Below are 27645 nucleotides of genomic sequence, written 5' to 3'. Positions count from 1 at the left end.
CTTCTTCCAATGGACTATATGCTCTTGGTAGACTTGGTGTTTTTGGACTTAGTAAGAGATTTAAGCCTCCACTTGGAGCTCCTGGGCCTCTAAACTTATAAAGAGGTGGTGGAAAAAATGTAATCTCGCTCCTCAGTGAGAGAGTATTAAAAGTTTAACCATCTTACTTGCCCTGGATATTATGCCCATTGAGGATTGAATAATTTTTCCCTTAAACATGAATCATGCTGTAATCAGCCTCCTAAAGCAAGTTTTGTTTAGTCAACCATTTGTTCCTGCTACCCCTGATGGAGGCTCTTATAAGGGACCATTCCAGGGCTTCCCTCTCAGTGGGGCTCCCAGGGCTCCATCCAGGTGGCAGAAGCTCTCTGCACATCCCATTCTTCTCGAGAGGGTTGAGTGTAGAGATGAGACACTTTCCACCCTGCATCCCAGCCCAAGTCTCTAGGGAACTTGGCAAAAGTTCCAGGACTTTTATGTCCTTCATTGGGTTATAAGTGCTTACATGCAAATTGATTCCTATGAACAGTTTTGTAGGTCCCAGAGTCCCCAAGACAAGACAGACAAATGAGGCCCTAAGAATGACCCCATTTCCATGAGAAAGTCCATTTCTGAGATAATACCATGGGAATCTTCTTACAAGATACTCTCTTAGGTTCATGAAGTCAGGGCAGTTAGAAGCTGAAACTTGCTATGAAGTCCTATTTAAAAACTCTGAACCCTGACAGCATACCTTTCTCCTTCTCGCTTTGGTTTGCAAATAGAAGAGGTACTTGCACATTGTCTGGGGCCCTCTAATACTCCTGGGATAGTATTTCCTGGTGACTTAGACTCATAATTGTGTTTTTGTGAATGTCTGGAGAAATTGTACTAATTAAGAATATTGGAAAATAAGGTTTCATTTTAGCAGAACATACTAAAATTTCAATGGCTATTCAAATAAGCTATTTTTATTATATTGAGATGTTGAATAAATTCATGTATCAGTATACTACTTTTATTTTATGTTATGAATTCTTTTTATTTATTGGAAAAGATGAATTGACCTTTGAAAATTTTCATATCAGTTGTTATTTGAATACAAGCAAGTTTTCACTAACTGTGATGGAATATACAGTTATAGCCAAATGATACTATTTTATTCATAGTCTTATCTAAAATTTAATTTTCTAAATACTCATATCCAAATTAAAGTTGTAATACCTTGGAAAAATTTTCTTTCAGCAAATGAATTCAAATGCTAGGCAAACACCTTCTATTTTACACAGAACTTTTCTTATAAAATCTAAATGATAAGTATTCATATTCTTTAAATTCATATATGGGTTCATCAAGACCCACATGGAGATATGATTGTTAAATGTGTAGTGTTGTGTATGCTTTCTAAGAAACAAGGGATTCTCACCATTCCATAATGGTCAGATTTTTCATTAATTATTATTATTATTTCATAGAAGATATCTTAGAAGGTTAGGTGAGCCTCTGCAAACTTTCATTTTAATATTCAGCCTAATAGTTTTCTTTTATTTCTTTATGGAAGATCTGATTCAGTACCATCACTTTTTACTGCTTTCACAGTCATCATGGGTCAAAACTGTTCACCAAAACAAAATACAAATGGCCATATTAGACCAAAGAAGACACATGGCAGAAATACAGCCTTGTATCTTTTACTTTCTTTTAATTTCTTAATGAATTCGTAACCTTGTAATTCTCTTTCTTCTTTGATTTTTTTTCATTTATTGCATGATTTTAAAGTATTATAGATGTATATACATTATATGTAATATATCACAGATATGTAAATTTATCACAGATACATCCACACTTATGTATATATCAATATATGTGTGTGTGTATGTGTATATATATGTATGTATGTATATATATATGTGTGTGTGTATATATATATATGGAAACAGTAAAAATAATAACAGCTAACACATAGTAAGTACTTCCTATGTTGTTAGGAATATCCACCTTGACTTTAATGGTAGTGAGGCGTAGCATGTGGTGGCTAAGAGCATAGACGTGGAGGTGGAGTGGCTGAGTTCAAATCCTGGTTCTGTAGTTACTACTGGCTGAGAGCAACTGAATGAAGTAGCTCTCATTCACTGAGAGTATCTCAAGTATGAGAATTACACAGAATATGAACAGTGTACTGGAATAAATTGATACAGTTCTATTTTTAAGAAATCTTCTTACTACCAAGAGGTACTAAATATCTTTTAGTGGCACACATGAATATGCATCAGTAAATGTTTTCATTATAGATAATGGTAAAGGAGGAGCTTAGAGGATTCCAGTCATCCAAAACAACATTATATTACTGTCTTCTATAGTCCTGCCTATTTAAATGTGCATTTGATGAGAGAAGCTTTAAAAAAGCAAGGAAGTGTCACTAGATGTTGAAGATGATGGTTTAACTTTCCCAACCAAGTCAGAAATGTGAGAACTGCTTAGAATTTCTCCTTGTGTTTATAAGAAAACTCATAGTATCTATTCTTTAATATATACCTGTTCTTGCAACAAACAAGATTTTGGTTTAGTAATTAAATTAAAATAGTCAACATAATAAAAGTGTACTTTGTGGTCTAGATGAACACAAACTGAACACAAATATAAAGCTTGCAATTATGGACCCATAGGTGAGGGTCCCTGGTATGAAGGGTCACTGGGTGTCACCATATATGGAGGTTGCTTATGCCTGGGGGTTGGAGCAGTGACCTGTGGTTGCTCTTACTAAACTGACAGTAGTATGACGTATGGCAACAAAAGCTATTTGAAAGTTTTTACATTGATTTTTTTCTTCTTAGTTTTCACCATGACGTTCTACTTTACCAAACATTTTAATTTTATGGGACAAATCATAACATGGTTTTTAATGTATAATCTGACATTGAATGAAATCTCAAACTCACTAAATTGACAGCCATGGGGTTCAAAGTAATAAACTTGGATTTTTGCTGTGTGATTGGTTAACTAACTGAGTTTCAAGAACTATTGTAAGTTTGAGTCCCATTAGCAAAAGGGAAAAATTGCTGAATTTTACTTCTGGGACTTGGGAATGAGGTAAATTGAAATACACAGTGTTTATGTTGTAATTCTGTTGGGTCCAGGTTATATAATGTAAATAATTGTACTTTTCCTTTTGTAACTGCCTAAGGCATTCATGTTGGCAGTCACAGGCAGTAGATGGAGGAACAGAAATTGTTCTCTGATATGATGGGGGGAGGGTTATAGGAAGGAGTGGTTTGTAGAGAATTTGGAGATCACAGAAATGGGAAGAGGCTGAGATCGTATTTCATTCAACACAGCACTTAAATCTTACTTTCTAAAGCTTTCACATTTCTGCTTATCCCAATTTCCCAGAATTAGTACTCCCAACCTATTATACTCATAGAACTTGATCCATTTCCCTATTACAACATAGCATATTGAACTGTAGGAATTTGCTTCCAAGGCGTCTTATCTACTAGTCTGGAAATCCTGATCTTATTACTTGAAATCGCCTGTGTTGGAAAAGTACTGATCCATAGAAGACACTCAAAAATTGTTGCTAAATAGATGAAATGGTGTTGTCTCATCCTCACTTAAACAGCAAGTGTGTATTTTAATGATTTTCTCAGAAGACTGCCACCTATATTAAGAGGTATAAATAGCTCCCCATTGTCTTCGGAATAAAGTCCGAACTCTGCTTTATACTTGAGGTCCGTCATTACCTGCTCTGGCTATTTTCCCTGCCTCATCTATCAGAACTTTGTCCCTTGCACAGAATATTTTGGTCACATTTGGCATTTGCTGTCCCACTTATGTGCCAAACAATTTCACATCACCCTATTTTATATTTGCTGTTCTTTCTACTTGGGAAAACTTTTCTTCACTTTTATTAATTTGAATTTATTACAGAAATACAGGATATAAAAATTCAGGTAAAATTTTTGCTTCTTTCCAAGATTTACATATAATTTGTAGTGTTCAGTGATCTCTTTGGAGAGGATTTATCTTCTACTTTGTTGAAATATTTTTAAATCTCAAGAAATATGTGCTTGTGTAAGATGACGATTAAAAACACAGTAATAGACAGCCTTTATTAAGGATATAGTACGTGCTGGCACTGTGCTAGCACTTTATGTAGCTTGTCTTATGTATTGCTCAGAACAACTCTGTGCCAAGTACAATTCATGTCCTAATTTGCTGATGAGGAAATACTGAGCTGAAGTAATTTGCTGAGATCCCCAGAGCTGGAATTAGAGCAACACTAAAAGTTAATCATCTTCCCCTCCCCTACTCCAGTCCCATTCTTCTGAGCAGCTTAGTTTGTATCCTTCTGCACTTTCTCTCCATTTGTGCAGCGTACACATATCCACACAGCCTCCACTACTTTATCTTATACTCATTATTTCTAACACCTCCTTAGGGAGCTTCCTCTGACTCCTGCCCCTAGTCTGGGCCCTGTGAGTGTTCTACGTCATCCTGAATATACCACTATTGTGGATTGCTACAGTACCTTGAGTAAACACCATCTGATTGCTCTCTCTTCTGCTAGCCTGGAAGCTCCTTGATAGAGACCATGACTATTCTCTTTCCATCCTCATACTTAGCTGGCATACCATGGGCGTTACATTTGATGAATTAACTTATTCAGCAACATATTTATCCTTCTCGTGATGCATATCTTCTAAGTGTCTGGTACGATGGTAGCAGTGAGCTTTTGCTGCAAGATAAACAACCCCTAAACTCTTTGGCTTAATAGCAGGCATGTACTTTGCATGTGGTTCTGTAAATTGGCATTTTGGCCAGGCTGAACTGAGGTGAGCTGGGCTGAGCTGGGCTTTCATTCTGGTGTTGGCTTGGCTCACTAGTGCATCTGCAGGTAGCTGTTGGATTAGCTGAGGGTGGCTGGGCTAGAATGGCCTCAGCTGCTTGTCTCTGCCTGAAGTGGCCTCATCCCTCAGCCTGCCAGCCAGCTGGGCTTGTCCACACATGCAGGTTTGCAAGAGCATGAAAAGCCTCTGCTTGAAACTAGCACAGTAGTACTTCTGATGTGTCCTGTCATTCAAAGCAAGTCACAAGGCCAGCTTCTGTTCAAAAGGAGGGAAAATAAATTCCACCTTTTAACAGGGGGAGCTGCAGAGTCACCTTGCCTTGAATGTGAATACAAAGAGGAGTAAAAAACTGGCCATTCTAGCAGTTGACCACATGTGGTGAGGAAGAAAAAAAAATCACTGACCCAAGAGCCATGATCTAGTGAATAAAATACTGTATTATTTGTGAGATCACAAAGAACAGCTATCCACCAGTCACCTGAAATTAGAAACCACTCATTAATTCAGTCTTTGATGGGGATTCCTTAGTTTAACTAACACTTTAGCTTGTTCTTGTATAACTCAGGTTCTCCTTTTCCCATCATATTTGTTGTGGAACAGAAAGCATTTCCTGCAGGAAACCTGGTTAACTGCAGGAAGAGGGGGATCACCTCCTGATGCAGCTTTAGTCTGACTCTTCAGATTGAATCTGATTTTCTCTCTGCCGGGGGGATTTCTGCCTCCACTGCACCCTACCCTGGGCACACACACTGCCTGCCACCCATAGTCAGGACCGCTCTGATGGATGGACTAGACTCTTGGTAGGGGAAGCAGCCCATCACTCACACCCCTTGTTCTATAATCCCCGTTAAATTTGTTGTACTGACCACAAGACATACATACAGGAAAATTGTTGGCTTGGCTAAGAGTGGACTTTAAGTGTGATGTGTATATTGCTCTTCCCCGATCAAACCAAAAAGAAATAAGATATTTATTCCACTGTATATGCTTTTTTGTATCTTGACAGGAAAAACTATCCATTTTGAAGTAAGAGGGTTTCATTTCTGGATATAAAACTTTTTTTATACACCATCTGTGGATTTTTTTGTTTATTATTTTTTAAAAGAATTCTAATTCTGTCATTCTTTCTGTGTGTGGGTTTTTTTTTTTTTTTATCTTGTTAGGTGTTCTCTGAGCTTTATGGATCTGTGTTTTGATGTCTGACATTAATTTGGAGAAATTCTCAGTCATTATTTCTTCAAGTATTTCTTCTGTTCCTATCTCTCTTCTCCTTCTGGTATTGCCATTACACTGCAGGTGGGTTACACTTTTTGTAGTTGTCCCACAGTTTGTGGATATTCTGTTCTGGTTTTTTTCAGTCTTTTTTCTCTTTGCTTCTTAGTTTTGCAAGTTTCCATTGACATAGCCTCAAGCTCAGAGATTCTTTCTTCAGTCATGTCCAGTCTGCTAACAAACCCATCAAAGACTTTCATTTCTCTTGCAGTGTTTTTGATCTCTACCATTTCTTTTGGATTCTTTCTTAGAATTTCTCTTTGCTTGTATTAGCCATCTGTTCTTGCATGTAGTCTGCTTTTCCCATTAGATCCTATAGTATGTCAGTCATAGTTGTTTCAAATTCCTGATCTGATAATTTCAACATCCCTGCTATATCTGAGCCTCCCCAACCCCGACCCCTCACACACTTTTAGAAATAGGCAAAAATAGGCCTTTACTTGTGCTGGTCTATGTTCCCTAAACTATCTTCTCCTGGATTTTGCTAAATCTGCTTTCTTCACATCAGCTGTCTTTCTGCTCAAGGGTTACCTTATCAAAGTGACCAGCCCTTCTCTGCCAGCTCAAGCTCTTCCCTCTCCCCACCTGTTAGTCTCTCACTATCACATTAGTCTCTTTTGTTTTCTTCATTTTTTAGTGTTTCATATTATTTATTCTTCATAGATTTAATATTATTTTTATAGGTTTATTTTCTATCTCTTCTCACTAGACAGATGGAAATTCTGCTGTATCTTTATTGTAAGACAGGATGGGCACAGAGAAAGTACTCAGTAAGTACTTGTTCAGGGCATAAATATGTTGACATTAGTTATTTGTAAAAGTTAGTGTTATAGGCAGTTTTAAAATCTGTACTCTTCGGAATTTGCCTAATATGTAAAAGTAAACATTGATTATCATTATAATCAGGGAAAAAACATTAAAAACAATGATTCATTATCATGGGAGAAGCCCCTAAGTCCTACTGCGTATGTATGTTTGAACAGTTATAATTCATAATGCATTTAAACAAGATGAAGAAGCAAAAACATGATGGAATCACACAAAATTGTGTAGCAAGGTCTCCCAGTAGAAGTATTTAGAACAATACTGTGTATAATACATATTTCAGAATGATAGAATATTCATTGATGGGTTGGAAGCGATTTTGAAAATTCAACTGATTCCTTCTCTGCGCCATTCATGATTCACAAGAAGATTTTACAATAAAAATCCTGCCGTTTCTGAGAAAAGGTATTTCAGGCCTTTTATGGTATTTACCTTGTGTTCCTGAAGTTCTCCTCCCATTTATTTCATGTAGTTACATGAGATGCTAAAAGCGTTTGTGCTTTAGCATCCTGTGAGAACCCAAGCTTCTCCACTTACAGAAACTTTCAGGCAGACCCATTTCCTCAAGTAAATTTTGAAGTAACTCTTTGCTTTTTCCTTTCTTGCTTCACACACATTCTGTGTCTTTCTTCCTTTTCCTTCACTACTTCTAAGGCTCTCAGCAAAGCAGAAGCTGCTTAGCCTGCAATGACTCCTCTTAGAAGTTTCTCTGCTGTTCCCGACTGAAGCTGTGTTGGTGGTAAGAGTTTTATTCTTTTTGTAGATACAGAACTGTATCAAACTGCACAAGCAGTTAAGAATTTCCTTTTAGTTTGCCTCAAAAGGAAAATATTCTTTGGTGTTTTGTCCACCAACTATAATGGGTCATCAATTCCCTCTTTAAAAAGCTGTTGAAATACTTTATTTTTTTTTCCCTACCAAAAATTTTCTCAAGAAGTCACAGTGTCCATAGTGGAAATACTAAATACTCTTGTGTGGCACAGATGGAACCCTGGCATGTGCTTTTTCTAATTTTGTTTTGCCACAGATGTGGCATTTTTGAATGAGTCTCTGTCCACGTTTCTTCACTGCCCTTAAATCAGCTTAGTTCTTAGCCTCCATTCAGAATTTCTAGCGTCCCACTTCCATAAATGGGACCCCTTGGAGGTCCTGTCATCACTCAGGGCAAGAAACCCATAGAACTCTCTTCCCTGCCCCGTGTGCCTCCCTCTATTTCAAATCTGTCAGCACACCCCTCCCCACAACATGAGTTATCAATTAATTTCTTCAATGAGTTTAAATATAGGGAAAGTCAAATAGAATCGTTGATGTCAGGCTGCTTCTGCCTTTACCCTAGTCCAAATCCAGCATCATGTGCAAAGGGCAGGGACTATTACTCAGTTTCTAATCACTTATCTTGACACAAATATGAGACTGGCAGCAGCAAAGTAGCCTGCAACCATGGATACAGATGTCAACTGAAAGGTGAGAGATCAGGACACCTTTTCCTGAGGGCAGTGCTATGAAGTTGAATGTATTTTGGATGCAGTTATTTTCACAATTCCCTGACTTCTCACTGCTGTATAAATAAACCAATGCCTTTTCACTTCTGACCTTGCTCCTCTGTCCCTTGCTCTGTGATCTCTTCCTCTTAACATTGTTGTTCTTCTTTACTATTGCAGTGCTTGGAAAATGTTCATTAAAACAAACAAACAAAGTACAAAAAAACCTCTGTTTGCCAAACACCTTAAACTTCTTGGAGGAGATAGGTGTTATAAAAATCTAACATAAATAATAAAAGAGAAAATAGTCTGCCTCGGGAAGAAGTAATCAGTAAGAGGCAAAGCAAAAAAAAGTGCAAATAACAATAATTTCTTGACAGAGGGAATTTAGGAGTGGTTGTGTATTACAGAAGGAATACAGGAATATTTATTTGAAAATATATAATTGTGTGAAAATTTAGAAATTCTCAGAAATGGTAATAGGAAATATACTTGAGATATTTAGAATTGTTTATAATTCTGTACTTTATATGATAAAGCAGAACTATGTATTTGTAGTTCAGTATTTATCAAAATCAGATTACTAACACAAGACAGTGTATCATCTGCTTATGAAGAAATGTGTAATGATTTTCACACCATATTTTTTAGTCATAAGTTATTTTCATCAAAGATAGCTCCTACTTTATATGTACAAACTATTTTAACATTTGAAAGTGAATTAATTCCTTAAATTTTTCCCCTTAGATTTATTAAAGGGAAATCAGCAGCTTTATTAATTTGGTGATTCAATTTCACAGAATTCACATGTTATGAGTCAAGACTCCATTATTGATCCTAGTAAAGCTCTAGGAACAAATTACTCTGATAATTGATTTACTTGGCAAATATTTAATGTTTCTGTAAAGTTAAGAAATCATTCATGATCTTGAGGTGATTACAGTTTAGTGGCAGATATACAAATGGGGGAAAAAAAAGAGAAAAGTCAAGGACAGAACTTGATTAGCTTTATCTTGAGGAAAATTCATGGGGAATGAGGAGAAATAGAAGACAGCAGGCGAGGGAAACGGTGAGCAGGTACTGAGGTTGTATATTGCTGCATAACACACCACCCCGAAGCTTAGTGGCTAAGACAGCATGAGTCATTTATTTTGCTCATCAATATGTCTCTGCTCCATGCAGCATCACTCCACTGGGGGCTAGAGGATCCACTTTCAAGATGGTTTATTCAAACACCTGGAAAGTTAATGCTGCCCATTGGCAGGGAGCTCTGCTGGGGCTGTAGACCTAGCGTTTCTCCATATGGGCCTCCTCATGGGCTGGTTGGCCTTCCTTGTGCTGTGGTGACTGGATTCCAAGAGCAAGCCCTCAAGAGAACCAGATGGACTGTGTACCAGGTTTTATGACCTATCCTCAGATGTCACACAGCATCAATTCTGCTGTAGTCATAATCCTGGAGTTCAAGGGGAAAGACTCTCTCATCACCCTGATGGGAGGAGTGTGAGTCACATTGTGAGAATTATGTGTGGAAAGGGAGAGATTTTTTGGTGGCCCTCTTTGGAAAATATAACCTTCTATAATATACCATGCAGATACAACACACATCCTCGTCACATGCAAAATATACTCATTTTCTTCATCAAGACCCTTAAATCTAAACATCCACTTAAAGTTTAGTATTTTATCATTTAAGGTCCTAGTGAAGATTAGACTCCTTTAGTTCTTGAAGCACAGCTCCTAAATCTGAGGAACTAACAATGTAAGAGACAAGTTATCTGGCCCACTGTGCCCAACTTTCTTTTTTTTCCCAGCTTTATTGATGTATAATTGACAAATAGAAATTATATATATTTATGGTATACAGTATGATGTTTTGATATATGTATACATTGTAAAATGATTACCACAATCAAACTAATTGATATATCAATCACTTCACAAAGTTATTTCTTTTGTGTGTGGTTAAAACATTTAAGATTTACTCTTTAAGCAAATTTTAAGTACATAATATAATATTACTAGGTATATAACCATGCTGTACGTTAGATTCCCAGAACTTATTCATCCTAAATAACTGAAACTTTGTACACTGTCACCAACATGTTCCCGTTTCTCCCACCCCCACAACACCCAACTGTCAGTGGTAGGACAGGCATAGGTAGATCACTGTAGACACACTCGGAGAGAGAACAGCAAGAGGCACAGAGCAATCACTAACATACAGCGGCTAAGAAATGTGGGTGGGCTCCTGCCGCCAGTTTCTTTATTAGCATGTAGTTCTATTGCTGGGAACTGTCCTTTCCAACTTTTTTTCTTTTGGTGTCTTTGATTTTGATATCAGGGTGGTGCTGGCCTTATAGAATGAGCTTGGAAGTATTCTTTCCTCTTGAATTTTTCGCAATAGTTTGAGAAAAGTAGGTGTTTACTTTTCTTTCAGTGTTTTGTAGAAGTCACCAGTGAAGCCATTGTTTTTGTTGGGAGGTTTTTTGTTGTTGTTTTTTAATTGCTGATTCAGTTTCCTTCCTGGTAATCAATCTCTGCATATTTCCTGTCTTCCTGATTCGTTCTTGGGAGATTGTATGTTTCTAGGAACTTACCCATTTCTTCTAGGTTGTCAATTTTATTGGTGTATAATTGTTCATAGGAATCTCTTATGATCCTTCTATTTCTGTGGTGTCAGTTGTAACTTTTCTTCTTTTCCAAATTTATTTACACAGTTCCTTTCTTTTTTTTCTGAATGAATCTCACTAAAGGTTTATCAATTTTGTTTATGTTTTTGAAGAGCCAGTTCTTGGTTTCATCTTTTCTATTTTTTACTTTCTATTTATTTCTGCTCTGATGTTTATGATTTCTTTCCTTCTACTAACTTTGGGTTTTGTTATTCTTTTTCAGGTTTCTTTAGGTGCAAATTTAGATTGTTTGAGATTTTTCTTATTTCTTGAGATAGGCTTGTATCACTATAAACTTTCCACTTAGAACTGCTTTTGCTACATCCCACAGATTTTGAGCTCATTGTGTTTTCATTTTTATTTGTCTCCAGATATTTTTTGATTTCCTCTTTGATTTATTCAATGACCCATTGGTTGTTTCATAGCATATTGCTTCCACTTGTTTATGTTATTTGCAGTTTTTTTTCTTGTGGTTGATTTTTAGCCTCATACCTTGTGGTTAGAAAAGATGCTGGATATGATTTCAATCTTAAATTTATTGAGACTTGTTTCATGGTACAACATGTGATCTATCCTGGAAAATGTTCTACACGCATTTGAAAAGAGTGTTTATTCTGCTGCTTTTGCAAGAAATGTAAATGTATATCTATTAAATCCATCTTACCTAATGTATCATTTAAGGCCAGTGTTTCCTTGTTGATTTTCTGTCTGGATGATCTGTCCATTGAGATAAGTGAGGTGTTAAAGTCTCTTACTGTTACTGTGTTACTGTCAGTTTCTCCCTTTATGTGCTGTTAATACTTGCTTTATGTATTTAGCTGCTCCTATGTTGAGTGCATATATATTTACAGTTGTCCCAGAGGTCTCTCAAACTATGTTCATAAAAAAAATTTTTTTGTTCTGTTTGGCTTGGGTAATTTTCACCACTCTATTTTCCAGGTCGCTGATCTATTCCTTCATATCATCTAATATACTATTGATTCCTTCTAGTGTATGTTTTACTTAAGTTATTATATTCTTCAGCTCTGTTTGGATCATCTTTATGTATTCTAACTTTCTAATTTTTTGCTAAACTTCTCACTATGTTCATGTCTTCTTGTCCTGAGTTCGTTGAGAATCTTTATGATCATTGCTTGGAACTCTTTATCAAACAGATTGCTTATCTCCACTTCACTTAGTTTTTTTGTCTAAGGTTTTGTCTTGGTACTTCATTTGCAACATATTCCTCTGTCTCCATTTTGCCCATTTCTCTGTTTATTCTCTGGTTTATTTCTATGTAGTAGGTAGGACACTTATGTTTCCCCATCTTGGAGAAGTAGCCTTATGTAGGAAATGTTCTGTGGGGCCCAGCTGCACACTCCTCTCTGGTCACCAGAGCTATACGCTTTAGGGATTTCCCCCACCATGTGGGCTGTGTGGGCTCTTCTGTTGTGGCAAGGCTGACTACTGTGGGCATGGTAGTAGGCAGAGCTGGCCCCCTGGCCTGGTTGGCTGCCAAGATTGTTTCATGCAGTGGCTGCTGACCTTCTGGTGGGCAGGTTTGGGTCCCAGTGCTGCTGGTGCCGGCCCACTGGTGGGTGGGGCTGTGTCCTGAGGTGGCTGGCTGTGGAGGCCAAGGAGTTCTGGGGCTGGTGCTGCCCTGCTGGAGTAATCAGATTTTAAAACCTACTCTTTTAAGAACCTTGCAACACGGCCTCAAAAATTGCTTTAAAATTCCTAAAATTGTCTTGTGGAATGGAAAGAATGTAAGGAAGAATGGAAGTAGCTAGAGAGAATGAGAAGAGAATTAAGAAAGGGCCCCAGGAGCTGGACTAGAGTGTGGGCTGTGCTGAGAATTCTATGTGGTGTACAACTAGGGAGGCAGTACTGCTAGGGGAGTAAGCTATGTTTTAATGACCAGACTACATGAATTGTGGAAGCAAACAGGATCGAACTGTTGGAGAGAACAGAGGGCTGAAAGAAAGAAAGGATTGTAGATATTGTCCCTTTTTGTTCAGTGCCAGTTTATGAGCTGCTTCAGAAGCAGGCTCTATCTCCCAAGATATAGTTTCTAGAATCAAACAGCAGAGACCATAGGGGGAACAAAACAGATCCAGCACATAAAGAGACCTGAATTAACTTTTTAACTCAGAATTAACTTTTTGAGTTAACTTTTTAGACCCTGGCTTGAGATGATCCAAATTGGATTGTTTAAGTGGTATAGGAACCAATGAAGGCCTTTTCTCACTATCTAAATAGAAAAATTTCCTTCTGATTTACAACATGAGTCAGAAGGTGTTATTTTTACCAAATCAATTCTGAAGTATTATTTTTAATAAAAGTCAGCAATTTATGAACCTGAAAGTTTCAGTTTAATAGAAAGTTTGGTTTAAAGTAGGCGGTATCCACATCAATTTCTTTATATTCAGTGCACTTTTATTCTGATATTAAGCTTGCTCAGTTTCTAAGAGAAAATGACCTTTAAATTAAACTCTGGAATATGTGCTTCATCTTAGATTTCTCAAAAATATTCCAGTCTTTACTTCCCAGGATTTATAAATGCACAAATCAAAAGTATTCCTTTTAATTTCTTCTGCAGTAGTAGGGGAAAAAAGATGTAGAATTAAATTTGTCACCCTCCTTGGATATATCTCCTACGAATAATTGTATCTAGACCTGTAGTATTTTACAGTGGTTACCTGCTCCATATTTCTTAAATATGGAAGAATTGCAGTTTTTCTAAGTGGTCTATAATAAAGAGAAATGGTATGACATGAGAGATTTTCCCCCTTGTGTTGCTATCCATCCTTCTGAAAAAGTGTACTTAGAGTAGTACAGAAATGAACATTTAAAACTGGAATCATCATTTCTTCCAAGGGAACGTTGTGAGAGTAGCACCAGACAGAGCATGGGTTCTAGAGCCAGACTGCCTGGGTTTGAATCCTGGTTGTGCCACCTACCAGCTGTATCCTCTTAGGCAGGTTACTTCTCTTTGCCTCAGCCTCCTTGTCAGAATAATGGTATTTTAGTGTCCATTTCATAAAGTTACTATGGGGAAGAAATTAGTTAATACTGATAAAGTACTTAGAATAGTGCCAGACATATAATAAGTACATAGTGCACATTTGGTGTTAAAAAATGAAGTGAATAAAGTATACAGACAACAGAGTGTACTGCTGAAGAGTATAGATTCTAATTCCATCTCTGCTAATCGTTAGCTGTGTACATGTGATCAAGTTACTTAATTGCCGTAAGCTTCAGTTTCCTCCTTTGTAAAATCAAATAACTGCCAAAAGTAGGCCTTGCTTCACAGAGTTTCTGAGGGTTAAATTGGATTGTCCCTACCAAGCACATAGCACAATATCTGCTTTGTAGCACCAGTGATTACAAAAATATATTTTCATTTCTGTGACCATTCTGTCCGTGTTCATTGGGTTTCCTCTTTGCTTCACTTTATACTTCTAGGTCATTTTTGGACCTTCATAGAACCAGATAGGGATCCGTTGAGTGAGGCGGCCATTGGGGCAGAGTGAAGGTAGGTGAGGTTGTAAGAGATAAATTACTTAAGCTCCTGAGAGGTTTTGCAAGGTAGACTTGTGTTAGGGAGTTTGCCACTAACTGTGGTCTGGCCCAAAGCCTCGTGAGCTCAGAAACCACACTTGTCATCACTTCCAGAGCCCATCTGTCCCCCAGAGCTGGGCTTATATTAACAAAGCTCGTATGACTAATGTACAGAAGCCCAATGCCGGTGTTTCCATTTACAATGAGAAGTGAAACTCTGGGGCCTGGTGGCTCATGTTCCTACCCAGCCCGTTTTGTGCCTATGGGCAAGCCACCCATCTAACCAGGCTGTCAACTTATTAATTTATAACGGGAGACTTGGCTGCTCAGTTGCTCTTCAAGTCCCTCAAATTGACAGCAGGTTCTTCCTGAAGTCATGCAAACAGCATAACAAATTCAAATCAGAAAGCAGCTCAGTGAACATGGAATCATAGGACAGTTTGATTTTGAACTCATGGGTGTAGTGGTATTCAAGGCAGATACACAGTAAAAATGGACATGTCACCAGCCCAGAGCATCCTCTCCCAGTGTGTGAATGACCATGACCTATGCTGGTTTCTGAGACTGCTTTGTACCCATTTCTGTGTCTGGATTATGTCTATCTATTGGTGGTGTCAATATGTTCAGTCAGATTATTGTCATGCCTAAAGGTCCAAGACTGGCTATTCCATGGGCATGTCTGGCTGTCAGAACCTATAGTTTGTCTCTTATACTGTATAGAGGCTACAATTTAAAAATCAGGAGTATTCACGTAAGCAGTAAAATTGAAAAACTTGAAAAATCCAGAGATCTGGCCTTGCTGGGTGCTTCCCACATGAGGTCGGTTCTCTGGAGCTGAGTAGAGACTGTCCCCTGTAGATGAGGCTTGAATACTGCCCTTTGTTCAGTTCACCGTGGTCCCCACCAGTCCATGACATTCATCTGCATTACCTGCTGGTAACATCCTTGCCTCTAGGCATTTAGTTTGCATCATTCTGACAACTGAACTTGCCTTCATTTATCTATATACTCTGAGCTACTAAATTTTTACTTCAAATTTTAATTGTCACATGGTCGTCTTGTTTTCTCATTTCCAGATTCATTTTACTGTCATCTGTAAGTGGCAAATTTTCAAACACATTTGAGTCTGTAAGTCCTAGAGGGCTACCGTGTTAGAGGACTGAAGTGTAATGCTTATAGCGTCAAGGAGGCAGGAAGCCCTTAATCTTTCCTAAGGAAATATGTGATGTTGTTCACTACCTTTCTCTATTTCTAGCTCAAGAGTCTTTTCTTCCTCTTGGGGGAAGAATAGTAAGTAAGTACTCTCATGTTCCACATTTTTTAAATTTTTTAAAAGTCTCTAGATATTACCTACACTGAAAGAAACATAATATTAATGTTGTATTTGCAAAAATGATAAATATGGATGTTTTGTTTACAAATGTTTTTACCATGGAATTTCTCTAAAAAATAAGAGCTTATTTTTAGCTTCAATATTACAAATTATTCGTAATCAGATACAGGAAGTTTTGCCATTTGTTATGATTCCTAAGAACTGTTCGCTGTTTTTTTTTTAAACTTTGTCTCTGATAAATGGAGAAAATGTTATTATGTAATTGGATTACTGATTGTAACAATGAATTTGTTTCCCAAAGAAGCATTTTTTTCTAATGAATAATCTGCCTCTTAATTCCTATTAATCTTCTAAATAAATTGGAATTAATTTATGAGTGATCTATTTGGGAAAATAGATTTGCTTGAGAAAAGAAAAATGTCAGCTGTAGATCTTCCTATACCTCACAAGTCTTTACTGTCTCAAATTTGGCTGCTTTGTATCTTGGATGATATTTAGGGTGCAAGGTATATTCTCTTCTCTCTGCTTCCATAGCATCTTGTATATATCTCTTTACAATAACATTTACTGCATCTTTCTTAAACTACTATTAAATTAAATAATGAATTAGCACACTCTCTGTCACATAGTTATTTCTCCATTTTATCATCATCATCATTATCCACCTAGAAGTTTTTTTCCTTCAGTTAGACTCTATATTCTTGGTTATATGGACTGCTTCCTGTGTGTGCCCTCTCACACAATGGGGGGCAGGCACATAGCAGGTACTCAGTAATTGATGAACTGAACCGCTCATTGGAAATAGGAATTCTTCCCAGATTCCCTTTAGATGTGCAATCTGACATTACTGTTTGGAATGCTTCAGAATAATGACTAAGGAACACTTAGTTTTCACATTTTTGACTTGAGAAATACAGATAAGTAGCTGAAAAAAATTAAGTTTTAAATTAAAAAACAAACCATAAACTTTAAAGTAATAGCAAAATGTATTATAAACAATGATAAAAATAAACCGCATGCTGAAGGGTGATATCTAAAACTTATATAATTGACAAAGGAGTTGAACTATAATATATAAAGACCTCTCAAAACTAAGTAAAACACAACCCAATAGGAAAGAGGCCAATAATAGATAAGATGCTCAACTTCAGTAGTAATCAGGGAAAACAAAGTTAAAACACTGACATTCCTTACCAATCACAAAAAAATGGCAAAAATGTCAGCATCTAGACTATCCATACTGTGGAGATCTAGTGGGAGAATCTAGTGTAGTGAAAACTCTCACTGCTGGTTGAATTGTAAATGAGTCTAATTATGTTGAGATGCAGCTTTGCAATTTCCAGTAAAGGTGCAGCTGTGCATATTGTGACCCTACAATTCCTTCTCCATTTATCCATCTTGAAAATCTTGCACATGCACTAGAATTAAGAGGTAGTTTAATGATAGCAATGAATTAGAGGCAACCGAAATCTACCAACAGGAGAATGGATTCATGAACTGGCATGCTATACAGCAATTAAAAAGAATCAACTGTGTAGAGCTACATGAAAATCTTAAGATAATGCTAAGCAACAACAACAAAATTAAAGCATCTATATACCATAATACCATTTTTCGAAGCTTAAAACATATAAATATCTTGCTTGTGGATAAACACATATTTAATAAAAATATAAAAAGATGTATGGGAATGGTAAAAGATAATCCTTAGGAGCAAAAGGAAGGGGATGGGATAGACAGGGGTATACAGGGGCTTCAATTGTATCTGCAATGTTTTATTTCTTCTGGAAAATCTGAAACAAATTTTTATAATGTTAAGAGTTTAAGCGGAGGCAAGAATAATGGAAGGAGAAAGTCAATAGATTCTGTAGGAGGTTGAAGTTATCAGGATAAGTGGGCTTTGAGAATAAAATAGAGCAGTACTCACTGCTTGACAAACTCATCAGTATGTCTGCACTGTGTAAATTCCAATTCCGATTAACTTTACTAAACATAAGAAGGGTCTTGACTTCTGTCTCAGGCTCTGAGCATCTTTAGCTATGTGGTTTTTAAGGAGGGAATACTGTGGAAATCTAGAGGAATACAAAAGCATGAGGTGGTATGAACATATCTAAGATAATGTGAAGATTTTTGAGGACTAGAGCAAGCCAGAAAACCAACAAAAGGCTTAGATGTTATGTTAATTAGGAAAGCAATTGTGCCCAATTCAGAGACCAGAAGTTTTTCAGTGAGTTCATAATAAGCAGGTTTAGTTACTCTGACCCACGACTAACTAAATTAGTATAAAGTATATTATTATAGATATTTGGCTGTTGATTTGTTGATGGTTGAGTAAATCCAAGCTGTATTTTTATGAAGTCAATAAAAGAACATCCAGGAGGCCAAGAGAAAAAAAAAAACAAAAAACCAAAGACCTTCGTTAATCTTAGAAGGTACACTGGAGGTTCTCATGTAGCTTGCTGTCGGTTCCTGTCTCTTTCCTGTTTTTATCTCTCTCTGTCCTGTCTGTGTCTCCATCATGACATATCTTTTAGCCAGACTGAAAAATTAGACAATACATACATTTGGGCTGGTAAAGAAAGGAAAGAGTGGGGCAGAGAAGAGTACTGTCATTTTTTGTTACATTGTTTTAAAAAAATAATAGATAAGAGTAATCTACTTAGAGTGAGTTTAATGTAGCAAAATAGAGAAATATAAAATATCAAATTGTTATTTTACTTGAAAGAAGTAACCTGTTCTTTTCAGATTACCTCAGGAGTACACGTGTTCATTTTCATTTTATGAGATTTATTCAATAGTTAATACACTGAGGAAAATGGTTGGCTCTTTCTTTGTTCCCCATTACTCTCTCATTTCAAACCGCTTTCCCAGACATAACCACTTGTGCACAATTGGTGTGCAGTCATCCAAGTCCTTTTCAATGACTTTATATATTAAAATTTATGTACCCCTAACTGGGATAATGTATTTTTCTACAACGTGTTATTTCCATTTAACATCTTTCAGGAAGCTTTGCATGTCAGTGCACTAGACAGCCTATTTTTATCAGCTACATAATATTCCTTGTATAGTTAACTCATTCTTTATTTAACTGTTCCACTGTTCATGACCCATTGCAAAGTTTCCAGTTTTTCATTATTACAAAAAATTCTGCAGTGAATGTTCTAGTACATCCATCATTAAATCATAGACCAGATATGACTTAGTGAATGGCCAGATCTAGGAACTACAGTAGTGTTGTCCAGAATCTGCCTTTCTCACCTTTGACTTTGTTTTCTCTTGGTTGGCTTCATGTGCATATAGCCTCACTTCATGTGGTAGCAAATATGTTAACCAGCAGTTCCAGGCTTATATTCTACAAACTTAAAAGCCTCTCTCCCCAAATCAGCAAAAGTATAGGGGTTGGCTCTTAATAGACTAGGTTGGGTCATGTGATCATCACTGACCCCCATCACTGTCGCTCTGGATAGTTTACACTGATTGGTCAGGCCTGGGTCATATGTCCACTTCTGGGGTGATCAGTGTAATGACAGAGCCCATGGATTGAGAGGGAGGGAGGTTGGGGTGATTTGCCAGATAAAAATCAGGATTATGATAACTGGAAATAGGAGGCACCTATGCTGGTCGGGCAAATATATCATTGTCATTACCAATGTCTCATAGATAATACTTTATATTTTTGTGAGTAGAATATAAATAGATATACTAATGGTTTCCAGATTTATGTCATAAGGACCAAAGTATTTTTATAAGTATCTTTTCACATTTTTGCCAGAGTAATGAAACAAGTATATTGTTTATATATAATGTTGTATATGAAAAAAAAGCATGTTATAGATTGGAGATTATGAACATTATGAAAAAGAGACAAATTTTTCAGTTCAGGAAATTGTTAGCCAATATATTTGTTAAATATTCACAATATGATAGATCGTATCAAAGACATGATAGATACCTAGTTTTAAAACACATTTCTTAATATTCTATTATTTGCCAAACTGTTGTATAAATGCTTTATCCTATTTATTCATTTATTAAATGTTGCTTATTAAATTCTGCTATGGACTGGTCATCATGCCAGGGGCTGAGGATAAAGATTGACTCCAGCAAGATCCCTGCCCTCAGGTTTCTTACATTCTTGTTAGGGGCCACAGACTATAAGTAAACAAATTAATAAGGAAGAATATTCCTGGCTGTGATGTACTATGAAGGAAATACAAAGGATCATGAGATGGAAAGTAATTGGGGAAGGTCATTTCAGGTAAGGAGGTAAAAGAAGCCCTCTCTGAGGACAGAACTTTTGAACTTCAGCTTGAAGATGAAGAATGAATCCCAAACTCTAGATCTGTCATGCAGTGTGGTAGCCACTAACCATAGTGGGCTAGTGAGTACTGGAATATAGGTAGTGCAAATTAAACTGTGCTATAAATGTAAAATATTTATTACCTCTCCAAGACTAGTACAAAAATTATGAAATATTTAATTAACTTTATATTAATTATAGGTTGAAATTATAGTACTCAATATATTTTAGGGTAAAGATTATTAAAATTAAGTTTACATGTTTCTTTTTCCTTTTTTAATGGGAGGACTAAAATTTTTAGAACTACATTTGTAGCTCATCTTCTATTTCTGTTGAACAGTCCTGGTCTAGATACTTTCAGTCTATTTGCTATTATTGACATGTGGTTTTTCATCTTTTTGTCCTTGGTGATGGTCATCGTGGTTGAATTTATGTAGCAGATTTTTCTCCAAGGATCTAAGCCTGTAATATTTATTGACTGAGATGTCCAAGTATGATAATTCAATGTGTGATCAAGCTCAATACAGCTCAGAGTTAAGAGGTATTGGGTGGTGGAAAAAGTACAGAAAATTGCCACATTTTCCAGTGGAGTTGTGTCATTAGTCATGTTCCCTTAGAAATGTTCATGAAACAGATTAAGGAAGGCTCTGAGTTGGAGAGGTAGGCAGCGCTAGCATCACAGGGTAATGACAGCGTAGGACCGGATTTCTGTGGGAATCAGCGACAGCAAATCACAAAGATCTATTTCCATTCTCTACTTAGTGAAGAAGATTCTATTGTGCTTTGTGGAATTGCCACTTCTTTCATGTTAAAATAGTTTTATCCTACACTGTTTTTGCACTGATGGACTGTTAGTGACTTTGGTGTGCCTCTTTTTATATCTCTGTCAGAGGGATGTTGGCAAGATCACACACATTTAATAACATTACATTAATTCACTGCGGAGAGCAAGCAGAATAGTTTTTCTTTGTGCCGTGTTGTTATTTGAATTTCCGTTTGCCACGGGGAAGAAGTTGATTACTCAAAATGCACGTGTGATTTAGCAGGTGAAAATGTTCGGGTTTAGTTTGTAAACGTTTTAGGTCCCCAAATGTGATGTTTGTTATATAATCTAACAGTTTTGCGAGGGGAAACTCTATCCCTACTGGTTTGAGAGAGAGTTGAGTCATATCCTGTGAATGTGAAGCAATGGTATTTAAACATCACGGATTCCTCTTACTTTCATTCTAAGTCGCTGCAGTTGAGAGCAGCAAGTGCTCTCTGCGAAGAGGCTGCTACTAGCCCTTGGAGGTGAACAGCCTCTCTTGCCGGGATTTGGGAAAGAAAGCCAAATCTGAAGATGCAGTTCTGTCACTGGAGTGAAAGATGGTTTGTTTATTTCTAATCAACTATGCTAGATAGCTGCAAGCTGAAAAGTGCCTGCAATTTGCCAGTTATTTATAATAAGGTGAGCTTCATATTTTGGTTTACTCATGGTATTGTGGCAGCCTTTAACTAATGTAGCCATTGTAGGATGTGATCTTGCCTCAGAAAATGCCTTCTCACAGGGTATTGAAGGTGGTGTATGAGATTCTAACGCAAGAGATTTTAAATGTATGGTACAATCCACTTGTGAAATACTTAAGTTAATAGGTTGATACTGCTTTTATGATACGTTTTAATGAAAAATGTAGTGCTTGAGATGTGGAAACATTGGAGATATTTTATATTGTTTTAGTTTTTTTTCCCTTAAGGATTTTTTTTTCTTTTTGCTTCTCTATTATCTCCGTTAAAGGTGAAACGTGCATAAATTCATATGATTATGATTATGCTTGGGTTTTATTCTAAGTAATGGTAGCTTAACAGCTGTGTTCCTCTATTACAGATAAAAAGTGGTCTCAGTAATTTTTGAAAGTTGAAAAGTAGGGAGTCTTTTGCCCTTTCGTGTTTGGTTTTCCATTTAAGTGAAAGGCCATCGTATTTTTAAACTTCTGATGGATGTTTGTTTCAAAATGTGTATGAGTTTATCATAAGCCCAGTTCCTCAGTTGTTGTTGGAGAAACTCGTATATTAAGTTGTATGGAGACAGAAATCTGGGGATATAGAAATGAACAAGAGGTTTGCCTTTCCGGTTCTTGAAGCTTACTATGGAAAGGCTGGGGTGGAAGATAGGAATGCTGTCTTGATTTTTTATTGATTAAAGAAATGATGTCAAATCAGAGCCAACAGTGTGTCTGGTGTCACATAACTTTGGACACTCATATTTAAGGCCTTTGAATTCTTTTTAGGGAGAAAATGTTAATTCGGTTTTGTGACTTACAGCTGTGAATTTATGAGATACTGATGAATTGAGGAGGTTTTGTATGTTGAATGACAGTTGTCATTAATACTTTTTCTTCATTCACCCACTGTTATGCTTAGAAGTTGTTTCATTTCTATTCAAAATTATGTCCATTACAAAACTCTTAGTCTAACTGCAACATAGAGATTACTTTCCATTAGATACATCATGTTTTTGCTAAAGTTGAAGGGAAAGCATGTAGTTTTCCTCTTCTTTGAAGCAGAAATTAAAATTTATTCAACTTCCAAACATATTTGAAGGCAATATTCCGATTAGAAAACATTAAAGAAAATGACTTAGCACTCTGAGTGCCTTTGGGATCTCACATGGTGAAAAGGCACATATACCAAAAGATTAGACTATAAGATATAATAAATAGACAATTCAGATGCTTGATATGTATCAAACTGCTTTTCTGCCTGGGCAGGAAAGGAGCTATTCTGGATAGCTAAATAATCTGCTTGAGACTTTTTTCCTTATGCTGTATGTGAATTATTAAATGCCAATGAAAAGAAAGAATGTAATACATCTACATCAAGACAAAAGCATGTCTTATTATAATTGACATTATTTCAGATTCTTAATTATGGATTGTAATGGCCACCCAATCTGTTGTTATGAAAGAAAACTCAGACTGATGAAATGTTGTAAAATCAAGTTTTTATAATATGCTGTGTTTCCAATATAAACTTAATTATTTATGATATATAGCCAACTGGAAATTGCTTGATTAGATTATTGTTTCGCCTTCTCCTCTGTTTTCCCCATCCTTTGTCTGTTCTCCTGCTTCTTTGCACCTCCAGAAAGGGTGGGGGAGAGAAGGAAAGTGAGCAAACACAAATAGTATACTATTTCTGTTTCTCACCTCTCATAATGGTTTTGGTGAGGAAAGAGGTCAAAAAGAGGTTCGTTAAAATGGCAAAAATGAGTGTTTTAGATAACATTTAGATTTTAATTATTCAGAAAATTACTTGACCTCTGAGATGAAGAATAACTGGGAGTTTGTTTGGGACAAACTCACCTACCTTACAGAATTGTTGCAAAGATGAAATATCACATGTTGTAGTTTTATTAAGTGCAAGGTTTTATACAGATTTTTGAGGAGTTTTGTGTCTTCTTGAAGTGAGGGAGCTGACAAGATATCAGAGACACTCAGAATTCCATTCTGGATGCAAAATATTTCTTTTTAGTAGTGAGGGTCTCCTTTTTATAAACTACCTTACTTGTTAATTTCCAACTTACATAAAAACATTATGCAAAGGTAAGTTACACAAATAAAATATAAAACCCTTGTTTTACTAAACCTTAGTGCTATCTGAAAATTTCAAAGCTGGAGGAAATTCATCCTCATTCAAAAGATATTTATCAAGTGACAATTAACATTTTATTTTCAACTTAAGATCAACACAGTTTCCCACAGTTAGGGGCTGCATCAGCAAAAGCACATATGACTTTCTTTTTAAATATTTTTCTATTGAGTAAGGCTTTGAAGGGTGCATAGTGAGGAACTAGAGTATGAAGAAGTTACTGTATAGAATAATTGTCTACTCCTGAAAATTAAACCTTTCTGGATGGTGCTTTGGATCCCAGGGTCTCTAGTGAATCCTAATGGATGTCAAAAGCAACACACATTGGGAAAAATAAGTAGTGATAACTCCCCTACCTCCTTCTGAAAATTAGTTCTGAGGATCACACAAGACTGTTGTGAGAGAGTGTTTGTGAACTCCAGAGAGCTTATAAATACCACTGGCACAAAGTAAGATATACAGAATTGTATGTTTGGAAGGGAACTCAGATGTCATCTCGTATCTTCTCATTTCACAAAAAGAAAGGAATTAAGGTCCTGAAGGATTAAGGAACTCGCCTAACTTTACCCAGCTAGTATCTGAATCAAGACCTAAACCTGATTCTTTTTGTACTCCCAGTTAGCTAGAAATTGATCAGAAAACTAGCTGTTTCTTGAATCCTACTCTTAGGGTTTGTTTGTTTGTTTTAAGAAATAGATACTATGTTCCTATATCCTTGGAGAATGTTTTACGGAAGACATATTGGCACGTCCACAGGTTTTGTGGGCTGAGAAGTCTTGTTGGATCTAGATAAATAGAGCAGGGATTTGTGGGGTGATTATCAAACTCTAACATCTGATACTTGGAGTCTCTTAGCTATTGCAACTGTAGAAGTATCCAAGCCCTTACTCTGGGGAGTTGAATCAAAATAGTAAACGTGTACAATGAATGGGGACTGATTTTGTAGCTTTTAAAACTATAGGCAGTATAGTAGATCGTTTTGATGTTTGTTGAAAGTGGTTAGAAAAAAGAGATTCCCCAAAAGCTTACCCTTAAAAAGAGATTAGGAAAATTTAAACAACAAATGAACTTCCAACCATTTCTGTTAGAATTGATTTGGCTATTTTACATTTATCGAGCATAGTTTTTTCAGAGAGATGAGATGAGAGAAAGATGACTTGTCATAATTATAAAAGTTAATGACATATTCTACTATACTAATGAGCACATTAGGTTCATAAAGAAAATTTTTCTTTAAAGCATCTTAACACTGAAATTAGAAGGCAGGTTAATTAAAGGGTTTTTTGTGTTACTGGTATTAATAAGGGTTATATCTTATTCCTAAGAATTCAAAATGCAGTCACCATTTCTTTAAAAAATGTAACTCTTGTAAAGAGTGTATAGTATCTTCATTTCCTGTGCTCCAATTCATAGCTTCAGTCAGTAAGTGGAATTTAACATCATGCTATCTTATGAACAAATCCTAGTCCTGCTTTGTAATAAAATTCATCTTTACTTTGATTCCAAGAACTATATGAATCTGCTGTATAGCTATTAGGAGATAAAGGAAAACAATGAGATAAATAGGTAAAAATCTTTAAAAACTTTGCTAAATATAAGTGCAGTGGGTTAGCGTGTGGTCTCAGGGACAGAGCTCTGGGCTGTAGGAGTGTGGTGGGAGGAAGCAGTATTTCTTGGTACTCTTGGCCTCTCCTTTGGTTTTGGCAGTGACAGGGAAGCCCATGTCTTCTTTGGATTTTGCTTCCCTATTTATAGTGTTTGAGAAAACACTTTGGTGCTAGACGACAATCCCACATAACCTATAGGTGCTTGGTAAATACTGGTTAATGATCCTGTGAACATCCAGGTGGGTGAAGCACTTTGAACTCAGTTGCAAAGTCCATAGATGAGCCATTGTTAGAAGTGCCAAGATTTGTAATGAACATCCCCTGAGAGAAACCCAAGTAAGAAAGCTTTGGAGGTAGTTTGTTGGATTTTAATTCCATCTTAATTTAGTAGAGATACTCCAATTAGTCACTCGGTCTCTCTTGAGTCACTTCACTAGTGGGATGGATTAGTAATATTTATTCATGGCAATTTACAGCGTCCCCAAATATAACAAATCTAGTTCTAAATCCCTCACTTTGCAAGTGTTTCTCTCCAAGATGGAAGTAATAATAACGGCTAACATTTCAGTCAGGCTGTATAATAGCTTTTTATGAACTGTCTCATTGATTTCTTAAAACTACCTTATGTGATTTAGTCACTTACTATTGTTCCCTTTTTACAGATGGAAGAAACTGAAGAATAAACTAAGTGACTTACCCTCCATATCACACAGGTGGTAGTAGAATGACCAGAGTTGAAGCCAGGAAGTCAGGCTTAGAAGCCAAGATTCTTAATGACGTTCTGTGCTGCCTCCAGTTAGAATCCCTTGATCCCAGTAATATGAAATGCCTGCTAGAAAGTGCTACAGAGAGAAAAAGAAGTCTTCTAAATGTTACTACGTTTAATCATTTTGATGACTCCATCATTCTCATTTGTAGTGATACCCAGACCTTTATGAACCAGAAATAAACTGAAGTTATTTGGGAATTAATGTAAGATGAGGCTAGTAATAATGCAAAATGCATCCAGAGTGAACAGGTGTAACTGAGCGTTCTCGTAGGTAATCATAGTCTGGCAGTGGGGAAAGGTTTCCTTTTTTTGAGAGAGAGAGAAAGACAGCTTTCAATACACGTAGTCAACAGTCCCAGGAAAGCTTGTGGGAATTCTTGTGTTTGGGGGAAGATTAATGTCATGTCTCCTTTTTTTATGGACACTCCCTCAACATTTCCTAATGAGACTCGTTATTTGGGGGAAGGAGCACGTTGAATGAATGGTAGAAGGACATTAGGTTCATTATGCAACTAGATTCATTTTGATCTACCTTCTCCAGAGATTCTGCAAGTTGTGCTTGAAATTCTTGGGTGATTTTCAAACCTTGGTGTTTCCTCAGGCCTTGCTGACAAGAACTTGCTTCACGATGTTGTATACCCTCAGTGCTAGCACAGAGCCTAATACATAGTAGACCTTCAGTAAGGCTTCCTGGCAAGTTGGCTGAATGGACGGAGGGAGGGATAAAGTGGGGCATATCCACATCCACTCTGAGTCATGACTCATGTGCCTGAGACTGGATGGGGACCAGACTGTTTCTGCCATTGTGGGCCCAAGGAAATGAAGTGTGAGGTGTAAAAGAATTTACCTCAGTTCATCTCATACTTCTTCATCTGATAGTTTTCAGTGTGAAACTGAAGTACCTATAAGTCATTTCTTGCCACAAGCCTTTCCCACTATTTCATATTAGATTCTTTAATTACACATAAGAACCATAATTGGTTTACTCCTTTGATTCAAAAGTAAATATATGCAGATGTATACATATATAATTTATATATACTATACTTATGCAGAGAGAGAAATTAAATAATAAAACTAAAAGATCAAAATGAATTTGAATACCTAAATTAATGGGAATTGTCAAAGTTTGACTATTTTAAAGTTTATTGTGGAAAAAAATCAAAGTGCAGAAGAAACAATTGAGACAGAGTAACAAAAGTTTTTAAACAATCATTTTAAAATGCTTGTTTACTAGAACATATACTTCTTTCAATCTTGGGAAAGAAGTTTGTTTTTCCACAAAATTTCAGTAGAGAGCTTAACTAAGAGGTCTGGGAACCAAAATTTATTTGGCATAATCAATCAGGTATAAGGGGTGGTTTCCAAAATGAGGATGGTGACTAAGGAC

At 36.5% G+C, this 27645-nt stretch overlaps 1 protein-coding gene across 16 annotated transcripts in view; it reads left to right on the top strand.

Annotated features, from left to right (window-relative positions):
• Positions 1–27645, top strand: part of MCTP1 (multiple C2 and transmembrane domain containing 1) — a 483190-nt gene that overhangs the window by 139644 nt on the left and 315901 nt on the right. Inside the window, exon 1 of one of the 16 annotated variants that reach the window (XM_045512530.2) lies at positions 21493–21699. The exons of the other annotated variants lie outside the window; for them this stretch is intronic. Within the exon in view, the coding sequence (XP_045368486.2) occupies positions 21643–21699 (57 nt within the window). The 5' untranslated portion in view covers positions 21493–21642. Of the gene's footprint in view, positions 1–21492; positions 21700–27645 lie in introns of those variants that run through there. 16 annotated transcript variants of the gene reach the window in all.

This window comes from Camelus bactrianus, chromosome 3 (assembly GCF_048773025.1).
Source record: "Camelus bactrianus isolate YW-2024 breed Bactrian camel chromosome 3, ASM4877302v1, whole genome shotgun sequence".
Taxonomy (NCBI): Eukaryota; Metazoa; Chordata; class Mammalia; order Artiodactyla; family Camelidae; genus Camelus; species Camelus bactrianus.
Note: the sequence above shows the minus strand (reverse complement) of the source record. Positions and strands in the feature narration are given on the sequence as shown.